The sequence below is a fragment of the Populus nigra genome, chromosome 4 (assembly GCF_951802175.1).
Source record: "Populus nigra chromosome 4, ddPopNigr1.1, whole genome shotgun sequence".
NCBI lineage: Eukaryota > Viridiplantae > Streptophyta > Magnoliopsida > Malpighiales > Salicaceae > Populus > Populus nigra.
The window spans coordinates 195219-211299 of NC_084855.1; the positions used below are offsets into that span (position 1 = coordinate 195219).

At 39.4% G+C, this 16081-nt stretch overlaps 3 protein-coding genes and 1 pseudogene across 4 annotated transcripts; 2 read left to right on the forward strand and 2 right to left on the reverse strand.

Annotated features, from left to right (window-relative positions):
- The first annotated feature begins 2204 nt into the window (after positions 1 to 2204).
- Positions 2205 to 8127, forward strand: LOC133692879 (pyrophosphate--fructose 6-phosphate 1-phosphotransferase subunit alpha-like). Its single transcript, XM_062114046.1, has 19 exons — positions 2205 to 2426; positions 2799 to 2971; positions 3247 to 3359; positions 3543 to 3617; positions 3714 to 3827; positions 3914 to 3981; positions 4128 to 4211; positions 4729 to 4782; positions 5044 to 5124; positions 5221 to 5314; positions 5397 to 5470; positions 5687 to 5797; positions 5901 to 5945; positions 6033 to 6089; positions 6376 to 6480; positions 6572 to 6688; positions 6880 to 6983; positions 7143 to 7308; positions 7784 to 8127. The coding sequence occupies exons 1-19, from the start codon at positions 2337 to 2339 to the stop codon at positions 7910 to 7912; spliced, it is 1854 nt and encodes a 617-aa protein (XP_061970030.1). The 5' UTR covers positions 2205 to 2336; the 3' UTR covers positions 7913 to 8127.
- Positions 8128 to 9670: 1543 nt separating this feature from the next.
- On the reverse strand, positions 9671 to 11568 carry LOC133692745 (cinnamoyl-CoA reductase 1-like; annotated as a pseudogene).
- A 546-nt stretch (positions 11569 to 12114) lies between these two features.
- LOC133692881 (serine/threonine-protein kinase ZRK1-like) lies at positions 12115 to 13473 on the reverse strand. Its single transcript, XM_062114048.1, is given in 2 exon segments — positions 12115 to 12707; positions 12710 to 13473. Coding segments are annotated over 2 exon segments (969 nt in total). The 5' UTR covers positions 13335 to 13473; the 3' UTR covers positions 12115 to 12363.
- A 206-nt stretch (positions 13474 to 13679) lies between these two features.
- On the forward strand, positions 13680 to 16054 carry LOC133692883 (cell division control protein 2 homolog D-like). Of its 2 annotated transcripts, XM_062114050.1 has the most exons (9): positions 13680 to 14067; positions 14428 to 14569; positions 14679 to 14740; positions 14837 to 14948; positions 15049 to 15142; positions 15246 to 15315; positions 15408 to 15546; positions 15640 to 15778; positions 15868 to 16054. In XM_062114050.1, the coding sequence occupies exons 1-8, from the start codon at positions 13814 to 13816 to the stop codon at positions 15730 to 15732; spliced, it is 966 nt and encodes a 321-aa protein (XP_061970034.1). In that variant the 5' UTR covers positions 13680 to 13813; the 3' UTR covers positions 15733 to 15778; positions 15868 to 16054. The 2 variants fall into 2 exon arrangements, with proteins under 2 accessions (XP_061970034.1, XP_061970033.1); XM_062114049.1 differs by having other exon boundaries at positions 15640 to 16054.
- Positions 16055 to 16081: the final 27 nt, after the last annotated feature.

Genomic DNA, 16081 nt, shown 5'->3' on the forward strand with positions numbered 1-16081 from the left:
TTTTGTTAATAATTTGCCTTCCCGACCATTTTACTTGATTACCAGCAGCTTGCCTTGCAAATGCAGTGGTGGTGTTACAGAGGCGAAATGCTATCCTTTTACATTTCCTAAGGTAGAAACATGCTTAGTTTATGCGACCAGTCTCCAATCCGGCCACGTCAAGGCATCAGGCCAAGATGGTTTGAATCTCTTGGGTCCATCGACACGTGTACGGTTAATTGTCACTCTAGAGACGAGAAAACTTTTACCCAGCGAGTAACGCGGTGAGAATCGACCTCCAACTCTCCCCTAATATATATAAGCAGAAGAAATTATCTTCTTCTCCAATGCTTTATTCTTTTTCTCTTTTTAATCTGATTTCATAAACAGCTTTGAAACAAGCCCATATATATATATATATGTCATGCTAATATGTGCTGTTAAGGATGCATGCACCAAATGCTACCAGTTACCTTGTGCTAAACTGGTTACCTTCGTGGATCCTGGTAGATTTGCTAGATGCATGTGCCTTTTCGTCCTTGCCATGTATTTATGGTCCAGGCGCCACTGAAAGCAAAATTATTTGTTTCTTTTGTGGTGCTGCTGATGACTAGCTAGGTTAAGGTCGATTGGCCATGCGTTGAATTGCTTGATCTTAAGCTACCGTTATTATTGCTTTCTTGCAGAATCCCTGCTCTGGTTCCTGGGCATCGTGCGCCCGTTCACCCAGCCTGCAATGCCCCAGCCAACTCTGGTGGCAGTTCTACTGGAAACCATGGAAAAGAAAGCTCCAGAAAACGCGGCCCTAAGAGGAGAGCCATTTATATCCTTGGCAAACAGCAGGAGATGCAAAGCTTCAAGACCAAGGATGAAACAGGCTGATGTGAATCTTCTTTGCTCTGAATTTGGTTTTGTAATTAAGGTCTAGAACTCTTTATCATGCTAAGCTGGTGGGACGTTTGATGAGCACGCAGAGCAAGGTTGTTCCCCGATTCTGACAATTAGGAATCTCAATCATATGTTCATCTTTGATTTTGTCTGAAATCTTGTCTCCATGTCTCCGTACGTTGACTGCTTCACTTTGATCAATCATAACGAGGCCATGCTTTGGAAGGCAGTGGTATGTTTTAAGGGTCCTTTTATGTGTCATGCTTTTAAGGGTCCTTCTTAAAATTCTTGAAGGTTGGAATGATTTTTTTTTTTAATTGTTTTTATACATTGATATTAAAAATAATTAATAAAGAATAAAAAAATAGTAGCTAAATCCCGGCCGCGCATCTCGCCATGCATAGCCAAGGCCGTCTCTTTCTTCGAGATCCTTGCAAGGGGTGGGTTAATGGATAACGTCAAAGAGTCCAATTGTTGACATTAACGAGTGGGGAAACCAGGGGCACAACATCGCGGCCCCTTGCTTGGGGTTCAAGCCGCTCGACGGGGAAGCAAATTAAAATCCAACCTTATCTTACCTGACCTGTCCTTTTCGCTCGGGGGAGACTGTGATGTAAGAAAACGGAGCAGGGTATTAGGTGAGTGATCCAAACGAAAACTTGGCAAGTCAGTGGGCTCCTTCTGAAATTACCAGAATATCCTCCTGGCATTTTCCCAGCTGGATCAATTTGGATATACTTTAGATATGACCACAATAATTACCATCGTCACATCTAATCCCTTGCAATGACCCCCGAGCCCTTCAACACTATTGAAGTGTACACCCTAGCCTAGTGTAGTGTTTATCCACTCGAAGGGAAAAATACGGTGGGATGCGACGAAGGGATCCACGGTGACAGTGTGGGATAAGGGACCGTTTGGGAACGCGGCTGCGGCCGCGTTCCCAAAAAATTTGAAAATTTTTTGTTTTTTTTTTTTGCTAAAATTTAATATGGTTTGTACGTTTTGGATCGTTTTGATGTGCTGATGTCAAAAATGATTTTTAAAAAATAAAAAAACATCGTTGGCATGTATTTTGGCACGAAAAGTTATTTGAAAAGCACCCGCAATCACACTGCCAAACACGCTCTAAGAACGAGGGGAAACAAAAAGAAACTCTTGACAATGATGGAAGGAGAGGGAGAGGGAGAGGGAGAGGGCGCCTTGTAATAAACCCTAGAAGCAAGGTGGATTATTGAATTATCAAATACAAGTGGCCAAAACTGGTGGGCTATTCTTTTCTTAATTTTTTTTTAATAGTTGGTAGTATCGCCCGGTCTCCTCCTTTCCCTTCCCCCCTATAAAAACCGTCTTTTTAAAGCAGAAGCAAGGAAGACTACCAAAAAAAAACGCCCGACCAACACACAGCTACCTGCACTCCTACTACCTGAACTCACCAACCAAACAACAAGAAGGAAAGGGCAAGAGGCATGGATTCCGATTTCGGCATCCCTAGAGAACTTTCCGATCTCCAAAAACTCCGATCTCTTTACCAGCCAGGACTCCCTCCCTGTCTTCAGGTCTCTCCAACTCCCTCGCCACTCCGATTTTCCTCTTCTATGCTCTTAAAACAACGCAGAACGTATCGTTCTTATGGCATTAGTTACTTTCTAGATTTATTTAATTCTTGTGTTTTATTTTGTTGTAATCGATGTTTCATTGATCTTTTCGCCTGATCGATTTTTTTTTTGCTGCCGGCTGGTAGATCTGCTTTAGCAGAAAGAGAGAAGAGAATCATGATTTTTTTGTTAGTTTGATTCTTTTAGTTATTAGTTCTGGATGGATTAATATATACTTGACAATTCTTATTCATTTATTTTGCTTACAGTAGGAATTGAACAGTTAATGAGTTGGATTTGTATTTATATGTATGGGACCTGTGCATCTTGCAGGGAACTACCGTGAGGGTAGAATTTGGGGATGTAACCACATGTGCGGACCCGGCTGATGTCCACGCCATAAGCCGAGCCTTTCCCCACACCTATGGTCAGCCCTTGGCTCACTTCCTCAGGGCAACTGCTAAAGTCCCTGATGCTCAGATTATAACCGACCATCCTGCTGTCAGGTCTGCCTCCTCTTCTATTTCCATTCTAAATGATTGATCAATCATCCATTTCCCTTTCCCTTTCCCTTTTCTGTTTCTGGTGCGGCTCTTTTTTGAATTCACTGTTATGATCAACGACCTGATGGCTTGTCCGGTCAAATGCTCTTTCTCTTTGTTTTTTGTGTTTCTGTGAGTGTATGCATTGATATTGGATGTAGTGAAAAGTTCAAAGACTTGTAATGGGCGTGCGATAAAAAGGCTCATATTTGGCTGGTGTATTTATTGTCTCTCAACAGGGTGGGAATAGTCTTCTGCGGGAGACAGTCTCCTGGAGGACATAATGTCGTATGGGGTCTTCAAAACGCTCTTAAAATCCATAATCCTAAAAGCACTTTACTTGGATTTCTAGGTAAGCATAAGCAGCAACATCTCATCCAAGCGTTTCATCTTTGGATTTAATTGTCTTGGATTTCTACCCAGTCTCTTTGCAGTTTTACTTCTCTCACGAACACACATCGTGTACTTGTTAGCCTGTTGTGTTTTCTTTCAAGAAAATGACATCTACTTTATACAATGCTTTATCTGTCACCAGGAGGTTCTGAAGGTTTTTTTGCTCAGAAAACACTTGAAATTACAGATGACATTCTTGAGACCTACAAAAATCAAGGTATGTATTATTACCATCTGAATTTCATGATGGGATCTTCGGTTGTCATTTGGTGATGAGACTTGGCTAATTTGTTATTTTGTTATGCTTGACAAGGCGGTTATGATTTGCTGGGACGGACAAAAGATCAAATAAGAACAACCGAACAGGTTAGGGCAGCACTAACTGCGTGCAAAGATTTGAAATTGGATGCCCTTGTTATCATTGGAGGTAAGTTTGATGCTTTTGTATTTGCAAAGAGAGGCATATGCAATTTTACAGCAATTACTAAATACGGAAGCTTTTTGCTTTTGAAGGAGTTACATCAAATACAGATGCTGCTCAGCTTGCTGAAACATTTGCTGTGGAAAAATGCCAAACAAAGGTATTTCTGCATGCTTCTGACATAGGATCAGCAACAGTTGCAAATAGTTTATGCTTGCATGCCTAGCAGCCTTAGCAACTTTTCCCGAGCATATTTTTGTGCTACAACCTCTGCAATTTACTAGATATAGTATTTGGATTTTGCAGGTGGTTGGTGTTCCTGTTACTTTAAATGGAGATCTCAAGAATCAATTTGTGGAAACCAATGTTGGTTTCGATACAATATGCAAGGTATGATCAAATGACACCATACTGTTCTACATTAATCAACACTTTGAGGAAATTGCTTCACTTAGTAAAATGGATCACAAAAACTAAAAAAAGAAAAGAAAAGATGGTTTAGGTGGTATCAAAGTCAATTAAGCAGGAGCTACTGCTGTCTACGTTGCAATATTTGTATATTTATAAGTTTGTGTTGAATCAAGCAGCTTATATAGAAGGAAAACTTGATAGAATTACTGCTCATTTGCGCATTGAAAATTTCCTATATGATAATGTGTGAAACTATGTTGCACAGTGTCAGCAATGCAATATAATGAAAGTGGTTGGGTTCATGATCAAGGATGAAAACATCACCCTACATTGGTTTTTTTACCTTCTTATTTTCTTAACCCAGTAGTGCTGTTTGATTCTGTCCTTTGGGAAACTGAGGTGCTAGGCTACTTAGTATAGTTAAATTGTAACGTTGTGAATATGCATCATGGAATTAATTGAATAAAATAAAATTTCACACTTTATTCGCTTGCAGGTTAATTCCCAGCTCATCAGCAATGTGTGCACCGATGCTCTCTCTGCAGAGAAGGTAATAAATTCACCAACCTTTTGACTCACAAACCTCCAGTCAAGAATTCACTGTCGTTGTCTCATTTTTGAAGTTCATTTAACAGAAAGCTACCTTAAGAAATATAAATTAGTTGGTTAGTACAGCACATTGTCTTGAAATTAGATGAGATTTTTCTTTTGCAATTACAATTGTGATTGTAAAAGATAAAGGAATATAAGACTATTCCTTGCAGTGAAATTTGTCTTTGTGTAACCTTTAACATATTATTTCCTTTTCCAGTATTATTATTTCATCCGGCTCATGGGCCGAAAGGCATCTCATGTTGCTCTGGAATGCACACTTCAGTCTCATCCAAATATGGTTAGTTTTGCAGTTACTTTTATTTTTAGCTTCAAATGACTCTTTTATGCACGTGGCTTTCTCCTTCCTAAACAATGCTTGTTCTATGTTTTGCAGGTTATTCTTGGTGAGGAGGTGGCTGCATCGAAGCTTACTCTTTTTGACTTGACCAAAAAAATTTGCGATGCAGTCCAAGCACGAGCAGAGCAAGGTTCTAGATAATCTAAGTTGTTGCATAACATATTTCGTGATAAATTGTGGTATTGGTCATCTCACATGATTAATTGCACCAGACAAGAATCATGGAGTCATTCTACTGCCAGAGGGACTCATAGAAAGCATTCCTGAGGTCTATGCTCTCTTGAAGGTAATTACTTTTGTATCTCCCTCCCTAGCAGCATTTGGGAATGTGAGTATTGTCCCTAAGACCACAGTCCCAAACAAACAGTCTGTGCATGTGCCTAGAATACATCTACGCACATGTCCAGATGCATACCTAATATTTCTGTGCCAGTGTGCATGTGGGATAGCTTGCTTCTCTTTTCCCATGAAAGGGAGTACTGAAATTCTGTGCACCTCTCAGGAAATACACAGTTTACTCAAGCAAGGTGTTGCTCCTGACAGCATTTCATCACAGCTTTCACCATGGGCATCTGCTTTACTTGAATTTTTGCCACCCTTTATCAAGAGAGAGGTTTAAATTTCCCTAACTGATTTGTTTTTCAAGATATGTGTCAATCAATCTTAAGTAAATGAGTATTTTACCTAACTAAAATTTAATATTTTTAATGGCACAGCTGCTGCTTCATCCTGAATCAGATGACTCAGCACAGTTATCCCAGGTAATGAGCATGCGATTCTTATTAAAAGGAACTAGTAAATTTTAAAATAGTGATAAATTGATTTCTTGTTGTTTGTTTTTACCCTAGATTGAAACAGAGAAACTTCTAGCACATCTTGTGGAGGCAGAAATGAACAGGCGGCTGGTATGACATGGCTTTTTTTTTTTTTTTCATTGTTGATGACCTAGCCCTGATGATTTTATTATATCTTTAACTTGTCTGGTGGGTGCTGAAATAATTTTGCATTTCTTTTTCATGAAATGATTGTATGAGATCTTACAAGTCTCCTTATTGTAACTATCCATGATCCGTTGCTATATAGCTCTGAAAGTTTTGTCAAGCAGAATGGTCCTATTGTTGGTTTCCATCAACTGTCTAATGATTTTTAGTTTGATGCAATTGACTTAGCTTCTACTGGTGTTTTGAGCAGAAAGAAGGGACATATAAGGGGAAGAAGTTCAATGCTATATGCCACTTTTTTGGTTATCAGGCCCGAGGGTCCTTACCATCGAAATTCGATTGTGACTATGCCTATGTATGTTATCAATTAGGTTTGATATGTATTCTCACCTTTTCCAAGTCCAATACAGGGACTTTTATTTAATATTGAGTGTTATTTTTCATAGGTTCTTGGGCACATCTGCTACCATATTTTAGCCGCTGGTTTGAATGGTTACATGGCCACAGTAAGTAACCTAAAGAATCCCTCGAACAAGTGGCGTTGTGGTGCTGCTCCTATTACAGTTGAGTTTTAATTCTGTTTCTGCCTGTTATGGCAGATTTCTTTTGTTTTCTTTTTTTCTTTTTTACTTGCAGAGTTCTTTTTCCTTGCAAAATCATGATGCATGCATTGCATCCCAGTTCTGGTTACTTTGTGATGCTTGCAGTGATACAGAATAATAGCTTATCTAGATTATTTTCTGTAAAATCATAGGCAATGATGACAGTGAAGCATTGGGCTCAAAGCCCTGGTGCATCTTCAATTGGAAAACCTGCTATTCATCCAGCTACAGTGGATTTGAAAGGCAAAGCATATGAGTAAGTTCTTTTTAATGTTCCATTAAATGTACATGTTATTTAAATAGTAGGAGAATTAGCCAAGTAGGAACTTTGTAGATATTGTGATCACAACTTACAGAAAGTCGTCATGAACTCAGAGAAGCATGCATAGTAATTTTCTGCATGGCTCAATTGCAGGCTGCTGAGAGTAAATGCAGGAAGATTTTTGATGGAAGACCTGTACAGAAATCCAGGTCCCCTTCAATTTGATGGTCCTGGTGCTGATTCTAAGGCTGTATCTCTCTCTGTTGAAGACGCGGATTACATGGGCCGGATCAAGAAACTGCAGGAATACCTTGACAAGGTGCTCAGTTTCTATTCTCTCAATTACATGTTTCACTTTTAGATATTTTCTCAATATCTTGGATTATCTTCTTTCCCTTTGCACAGCCTATGAAGGCCATCAGATTAGTTTTTTCCAATTGGGTTCTCGGAAAATAAAATGAAAGAACTTAAAACATAAATTAATTTGGTTTATATGTGGATTCATCAGTTTCCTTAGATGGAATTACTGTTCAATTAGTTACGAGGCATGATGATTAGTGTCTTCTGCGTGTATTTGTTCATCATACATTCAGTGTATTAGCTGTTTCATATGTTTAAAATGCTTATGCATATTTTATGTGCTATTCCTTTGTGGGGTGAATCAGATTTAGCAATGCTGGAGGATCAGCTGACATAATATTCTACGACTGAATTTTCTCTACTACATGTTATTGCACGAGTGCTATTCGAAATGTGTTTGCTTTCACTGTAATCGTTTTGCTTCAATTTCCCAGGTTAGAAACATTGTGAAACCAGGGTGCTCTCAGGATGTCCTGAAAGCTGCGTTGAGTGTCATGTCTTCTGTGACAGATGTTCTCTCTGTGATGTCCTCAACCTCATCCAGTGGCCTAACAACCCTTTAAGAGGACAGCTTCAAATTTTCCTTTCCTCGAGCTACCTCTGTTGTTCCGTGGTTTGGCAATTACGTACTCCTGTTGGAACACTTTGTGCCTTTTTTTCTTAATTTTTATTTGGAACAGTAGGTAATTAGATTGGTAATAAGCCAACTTTTCTTCTTCTTTAATCAGCTGTAACTTTCACGTGTGAGAATAATGAGGCAAAGTTGAAATTTTGTTAATGCTGGGTCATGTTGGATTAATGTGCGTAGTCCAGGGTTTAACCTCACCCAAGGCCCGGGTCAGGGTTTAACCTCACCCAAGACCAGGGTTGAGGGTCGGTAAATCAACACAAATTTTTTTGATCAAGGAATTGGTAGCATCTCTCCGTCGGTATCAAATGAAGCCAAGTGAAAAATTCATGCTCCAAGTACTACTCTGTATTATGTCCCAATGGAAGAGTTAAACTCTTTTGCCTGCTCAATTTCCTTTAACTTACGTTCTGGATTTTGTGTTCTGATATAATCAGCCTATGAGGCACCGGGGCCCCGAATTCAAATCCGCTCATAAACAACACCTATACATCGGAAAACAGCCCCCTGTTCTTCCTCTATACCTCCATTATCGATGTCTTAGAAAGTGTCCCAAATCTTGATACAAGAGAGGTGATTCCTGTTAGGTCATTGGTGATGACACCAGTGCTTCTGGTTTTCTATTAAACATAGGCAACCCTTATACCAGTTTGCCTGATCCAATTTTGAAACTCATTTTTAAGGATGGTTTAACACTACCAGGAATCATTGTTTTTTATTCCAAAGTCCATGTCTTTGGTGGGGTATGCGCATACCCCGCGTAATTACTCCTGCACTCTCTAATGAAGTCAATCCTTGTGTCTTTTTGAACGAACCCCTTTCTCTGCCTCCACCACCACAACTTCGTACCGCATTCATGTTGGCCGCGGGCAGTGCTGGGAGTTCCACCGGAGATATATTCTTTCCCCTACTTAGAGAGTGTAAATTACACTGGAGATATATTCGTTGGTTATCGTTCCAGTTATTCTATAAGGCGGTTTTCCTAATTAATATTCAAAGCTTTCTTGGTGGAGGAGCAGATGATTGTGAAATGCGGTCTTGAAGATGCAAGATGCAAAGGAAAACAAGCCTCAAAGAGCTAAAAGAGGTTGATAAAGTGAAGTGGGCGAAGGCCCTTTTCAACTGGATCATCAAAACATAAATTCACAGCAGCGCCAAAAGGGAGCTACGCTCCTCTTGAACATTCCAAGATACAAACTGTAGACTACAGGCAGAATAATGAAAATTTGTGCTCCAAACCTGCTTTTCCATTTTTTTTAACGGCATATCCCCATGCCTCATTCTCTGCTACTGTCTTAGAAAGACACTAGCAATTCTGGTGCAAAAACAGAAGTGGGGATTATAGTCAAAAAATGAAAACACTGATCCTTAGGCCACCAGAAAATCTTGGATTTGGAACTACATAATGCTCAAATTGGAATTACAATATTTGCAGAGCAATATGGCTCATTGATCCGGTGCAGACAAAGCACTTTTATTTAGCCAAATATCTTCACACTGAAACCTATATCATAAAATGTGGGGCAAATTGACCTGTATATCTATGTTTGTTTAATCCAAGAGTCTAGTCTTTTGATAATTTTCCATGGAGTCAATGAGAGTTTCCTCCAAGATGGACGGAAACTCCAACCTAGACTCTGTAACTTTTCCGAACTTATCACAAGCACAAGTATTATCAGATTACCAAGAAACATGAATAAAACCACAAATGGAAATCAGTACTTGTAGATGAGGTTCAACATGTAACATCAATTACGCAAAGAACTCCTAAAGAATCACATTATAGTAGTAAATATGAAATCTGTTTGTTTGAAAATGTGATCTAACAAAGAACTCACCTTTTAGGATAATTGTAGTTAGGATATGTACTCCTCAATTTCTCCACTAAATCCTTAACTTTGATTGCGTGCGCCATGCATATGTATCTACCTTTTGCCTCAGGCATCTCATATGCCAAAACCTGCTCTTCAACCACATCACGAGCATCTACTATCAGCCGAAGCCTGTTTTCCAATGAGTGGCACCCGTCTGCAGGGGCATTTCATGCATGCAGAACACCAGATAGTAATGAGAAGATTTGCATTTTGACGTGGGAGGCAAGTTAATTACTTGCTGAAGCAGGTATAACCACAGTTTACAAACTTTGATATCAATTTTTTTTGATGTAATTATTTAAATTCTCCAAGAACAAAAAAATGAAAGTATCAACAGAATGCGGCAAGCTGCTGTTGAATTCCGAAATTGAAACTACAGGATTACAGCCTAGCACGAACAGGAGGCAGTACAAGTTAAAGCTCCAGTGATAAATTAAATACCAATTCTAGTATTTGATGCTCAAACCTGAACAGTATTTCATCTTGAAGTCATCAGAAATACACATAAACCTAGGCAAACACAAACAGATTTTGCAAACTAGGTGTGATTTGAATAGCTACCTTTCAAAATCTTAATAAGAGCCCTGGCACTTGCATTTAACTGTGGACTGCAGAATTGGCCCTAAAATGAGGGTTGGACAAATTGCTACAACATCAAGCCCTGTCCTTTTTGCGTATTCCCAAGCCTCACTTTCTGCTTCTGTTTTGTAAAGACTATACCAATTCTGGTACCAAAACAGAAGTGGATATTTTAGTATACAAATGATAACAAAGATGTATTATATCATGGGGAAGAGCGTTACGAAATGCTAGACAATATTCAACTTGGAACCACCAATTTTGCACTACAATAACTTTCTGGGTGTTCACCTCAGTTGTTCTGCAATGTTCCTCATCAGAACAACATGTCTCATCCATCACTAGATCCTTGGGCCAGTTTGGGTTCCTCACAACTGCACTTCCAGAGGACACAATGATTACTCTTTTTACCTTTGCCTCAGCACTTGCTTTAAGCACATTCAGCGTGCCCTTTACAGCTGGCTCAATCAACTCTACCTAAGATCACAAGGAGAAGGCATGTATCTTAACTAATTACCGTCAAATAATGATTTTAGTTATTCAAGTAAATTCATTGGAAAGAAACCATTTTGAAGTATCCATGCTTGCCTCGGGGTTTGGTAGTGCAATGGAGGGAGCGGGAGCAGGGCTGGCCACATGGAAGACTCCTCTGCATCCTTCAATAGCAGAACAAAGAGAGTTGAAGTCCAGTAAATCTGCCAAGAGTTTGAGATTCTCGGTCGCCTTGTTAAGTTTTTTCAAGTGAGCGTACTTTTCATCCGCTGCCCACCATGGTCAACAAATTTACGTCATAGCATATCATAAGAAATAATTCCACTCAATAAGTCTGAGCTATTGAGATGCACTAGCTGCTAAGAATCGTGCCATGTTTGCTGCCAAAAAAAAAAAAAAAACTTCCTTAAGAGATCAAACAGTGAAAAAAGATACTGTTAATCAGATTAGGAAATTAGTAATAATAACTTAAGTGAAGCATGAAGTAATACTTAAGATAAAGAGAGATCCTATTAGTTTTAAACTTACTGGGATCTCTAATGGTTCCATGGACAAGCGAGTCCTTAGAGAGAAGCTGATTGACGACCCATGATCCCAAGAATCCTCCAGCTCCTGTCACGCACACCCTCCCCTTCTCCGATGCCATTTCCAAGACCTAACCCTAGTAGTCCCCGTTGTCAAACATCTTTATGTAGGCCATAGCGTGTCCTTTTTAGCTTTTGCATTGAACTAAGGACGGTCCCACACCTAGAAATCTAATAACAATTGTACATTGGCAGCTATCGCACATGACAGCAAGTGGTATGCTTATGCCAACAAAAGCATAAAGGAAAGGACCACCATAAGTCAGCACATACTCACATACTTTAGAGCCCCATCATGATTGAAATGAAATCAAGTTTGCAATTGCAATTCCCCAGTCCCAGTTTGCAAGTTTAAGGCTGCTAAAGTTTGACAAGTACATGGTCCCTGTGTTGAATCATATCTTACGCCTATTCTATGAAGAAAGTTTATAATTTAGGAAAAATATGGAGTGAAAAGGACAAATTCTAATCAATTCATATTAGTTTGGCTAGAATCAGGTTAGAAGACTAAAATCCTACCGAATTACAAGAGTTGGTCTTGAAAGAATATTGCAAACTTTTTTTTTTTTTTAAAAAAAATGAACGATACTTATTAATCAAAACCAAGGTACATACAAGAAATCTGCAATAACAGAAACCAAGAGAACAAACAAACTAGGTAGCACATGAGACTGATCATGTTCATACAGATAGTAAAATAACAGTTAGGAACTTAGAATTCATCTACATGATATAAAAGAAATCTAGATGACTAAAATCCTACCGAATGCATCAGTTGTTGAGTGCTACATTGCATTGTTGGCAAGCATTAAGTGGAAGTGTTTCTTGCACTTTAGTGATACAGATAATATTTGTAGCTATGGAGCTGCAGTGATGGATCTTTCAATTCGCTGGATTTCTTTTGCTACTTCTATCATTAGTGGCCTATCTTCTCCTGAATCATCGGTGCATCTCAAGGCTAGTTCAATGGATGCTTCCAGTTGTTGCTGATCAATTGCTTCTCCCCCGTTTCCCCTAATCATAGGATCCACAGCTTCATGTACCCGATCCTGTTCAACCAAGAGTTTCACATGCTCTATCAGATGGATTTCCCCTTGACGTGTTGCTCGTCCAGTAAGAAGGACGAGCAGCAGCACCCCAAAGCTGAAGACATCAGTCTTCTCTGTCACAAAATTTGTCATCGTATAATCAGGTCCAAGAAACCAAATGTCCCAACAAGAAGATCATCTCCAACCTTCGATTCACCTTCAGGAATTGATATGGAAAAAGAGAAATCGGACAACTTGGCAGCATAATTCTGGTTGAGGAAGATATTTGCAGGTTTTATGTCTCTGTGGATGATGGGCCTGGGAAATGCAGTGTGGAGATATGCCACGGCATTTGCAATTTCCTTGGCAATTTTCAATCTGGTTCCCCAAGGTAATGATCCATCATGAATATGTCTATCCAGACTTTCATTCTCTGGATATTCATAAACTAGAGCTGGGCCTTCTGGGATCTCCAAACAACAACCTAATAGCTTGAGAACATTGTTGTGACTGCTCATCTGCGACGAGACCACAATGTCACGGTAGACCTCTTGACCGCCTCTTGCATACCTCTTGATGAAAACAAGACGCCCATCTAGAACTCCCTTTTGCCATTCAAATTCTATATAGCTTTGTAAGGGGTGAATTTTTTGGAAGTCTTGTATGGCTCTGCAGATTTGATCAACAGAGAAGTTCCTGATAGGATTTGATCTACATCTACCATCACAAAATCTGATCCTTTCCTCCAATAACTCACTTCCACGATCCAATAATATCTTGCTCTGCCTGCTCTTCGCCATTAATCCAGCAACCTAGCTGAAACCAAATTAACTATTCAAGGAAACCTAATATTATCGAGGAGATAATTTTCAGAGTTATCAAAAGTCGAAAATTATGAGGGTCCTCCTACAGTTGACATGGTTGCCAGCGAGCGAGGTCGAGGCCGTAATAGACAATCTGTTTATGGCTTATTTGGGCTTGTACCCAGTATTCCGTGCAGTTGAGGGGCTAAAGCTAAGCATTTTAATTTGTGAATGGGCCTATATCGGGCTTGGACCATCCATGTCGGAAAAAAGGCTAAGGAGGAGGAGATAGTAGAGGCGTTTGTTTGTGCCGCCCAGTTTTTGAAATTCAAAATAAGTTTCCGTTGGGAAACGATCCTGAGAGCCTGTTAGAGAGAGGTTATAAAAGGACACAAATCTCTCATGTATTTTGGTTTCTTTGCTGCTACACTTTTTTTCTCAACACACAAACAGAGATTGAAAGCGAGAGTTTGAAAATGGAAAAGGCAGGAGGAGTAGTAGCAGCAGCACCAACGAACACGGTGGTTTCGGCGATGGATGCATTCGAGAAGCTAGAGAAAGTAGGAGAGGGAACGTACGGTAAAGTGTACAGAGCAAGGGAGAGAGCCACTGGAAAAATCGTTGCTCTCAAAAAGACACGTCTCCATGAAGACGATGAAGGAGTCCCACCCACCACTCTTCGTGAAGTCTCCATCTTGCGTATGCTCTCCAGAGATCCTCACGTCGTCCGGTACTCTCTCTCTCTCTCTGCTTTCTTAGATCTACTTCCTCGCTAGGGTTTCATCTCTGTTTACTAACGATCTATGTTGCATGGGTCTGTAGAGTTTTTTAATCATTCGTGAATTTAGGGTTTAGATAAACTGAATTTGAGGATTTTTGTGATGTGTCCTTCAATTCCTCCAATTTGCCGTTTCAATTTAGGGTTTTTGCCTGCATTTCCTAATTGTGGATTTCTAAAAGAGAATTATCAATTAATTTGATGTGAATTGCTCTAAATTAGACAAATAATTTTGATCCGATCCGATCTTCTCTTCTATTATTAGGTTAATTAATAATCTAATTATGTGTTAATGTTGTCATTAATTCATAGTTTGATGGACGTGAAACAAGGGCAGAATAAGCAAGGCAAGACAGTTCTGTATCTGGTTTTTGAGTACATGGACACCGATCTCAAGAAATTTATCCGAAGCTTCCGCCAAACTGGAGAGAACATTCCTGTAAAAAATGTGAAGGTATATAAATTCAACGTTACCCCCTTTTTTTATCATATTAGTTTGAGAGGTTTTTCTTCTTTTCTTTTTAATCTGATCACAAATTTGGATGATCCTTATTATTATGCAGAGCTTGATGTATCAATTGTGCAAGGGTGTGGCTTTCTGCCATGGCCATGGAGTCTTACACAGGTTTCCTTTTATTCTTTTTCTTTGCTTAACAATTCTGATTTACAATATCCATTTTAATCATCATAAATGTTAACCCTTTATCTCTCATCCTCTCAGGGATCTTAAGCCTCATAACCTGTTGATGGACCGCAAGACAATGATGCTTAAAATAGCTGATCTTGGACTAGCTCGAGCATTTACACTTCCTATTAAGAAGTATACCCATGAGGTAATTAAATTAAATTAATGCATGCTTGCTACCACCATTCTTCTGTCATGCTCTTATAATATCAATTTGTTGAGCTAATTGAGTGGGATTTCTGTTTCAGATATTGACTTTGTGGTATAGAGCTCCTGAAGTCCTTCTGGGGGCTACCCATTACTCAACTGCAGTGGATGTATGGTCTGTTGGCTGTATATTTGGTATGGATTTCCTCGTTCTTTTCTCTTGTCCTTAATTTTATCCACCAATCTGCTAACTCTAGAATTGCTCAATTGTTGTGATTGTGTTTTGCCTCAACTCTAGCTGAACTGGCGACAAAGCAACCACTCTTCCCTGGAGACTCTGAACTACAACAGCTCCTGCATATTTTCAGGTTTGGCAAGACGATTCTTGCATAATGATGGAAGCTTTGGTCTTGCTTTATCAATTGGGTTTCTCTTCATACGTTTTGAAACTCTTGTGCAGGTTATTAGGTACTCCAAATGAAGAAATGTGGCCAGGAGTAAGCAACCTGATGAACTGGCATGAGTATCCCCAATGGAAACCTCAGAGTTTGTCGTCAGCTGTAACTAATTTGGACAAGGATGGGCTGGATCTACTATCAGTAAGTCATCATGTTCATCAACAATGAATGGTTTCTGATAGTCTGCACAGATCAACGCTGTAACTTACTTTGTTCAAATGCTTGTATTTGCAGCAAATGTTGCAGTATGACCCTTCAAAGCGTATCTCAGCAAAGAAAGCCATGGAACATCCTTACTTTGATGAATTGGAGAAGGAATGTCTCTAAGAAACACAATGGCGTGATTAGGATGGGCAGCCTTGTTTTGATGATCATAGGACCAGCTAAAAGAAGTTCTGTCTGAAAATCTATTTGCTTCACTCAAGCATCCTACTGAAAGGAATGCCTCTAAGAAACACAATGGTGTGATTAGGATGGGCAGCCTTGTTTTGATGATCATAGGACCAGCTAAAAGAAGTTCTGTCTGAAAACCTATTTGCTTCACTCAAGCATACTACTGGTCAAATCATGTTATATTTGTCTTAGGATGATTGGTTAATGTTGAATCTTCATCAATTTAATGCCATTATTGCTTGCCATTTCTATCAAACTCATAGTAAGTTTTGCTATTTACTTG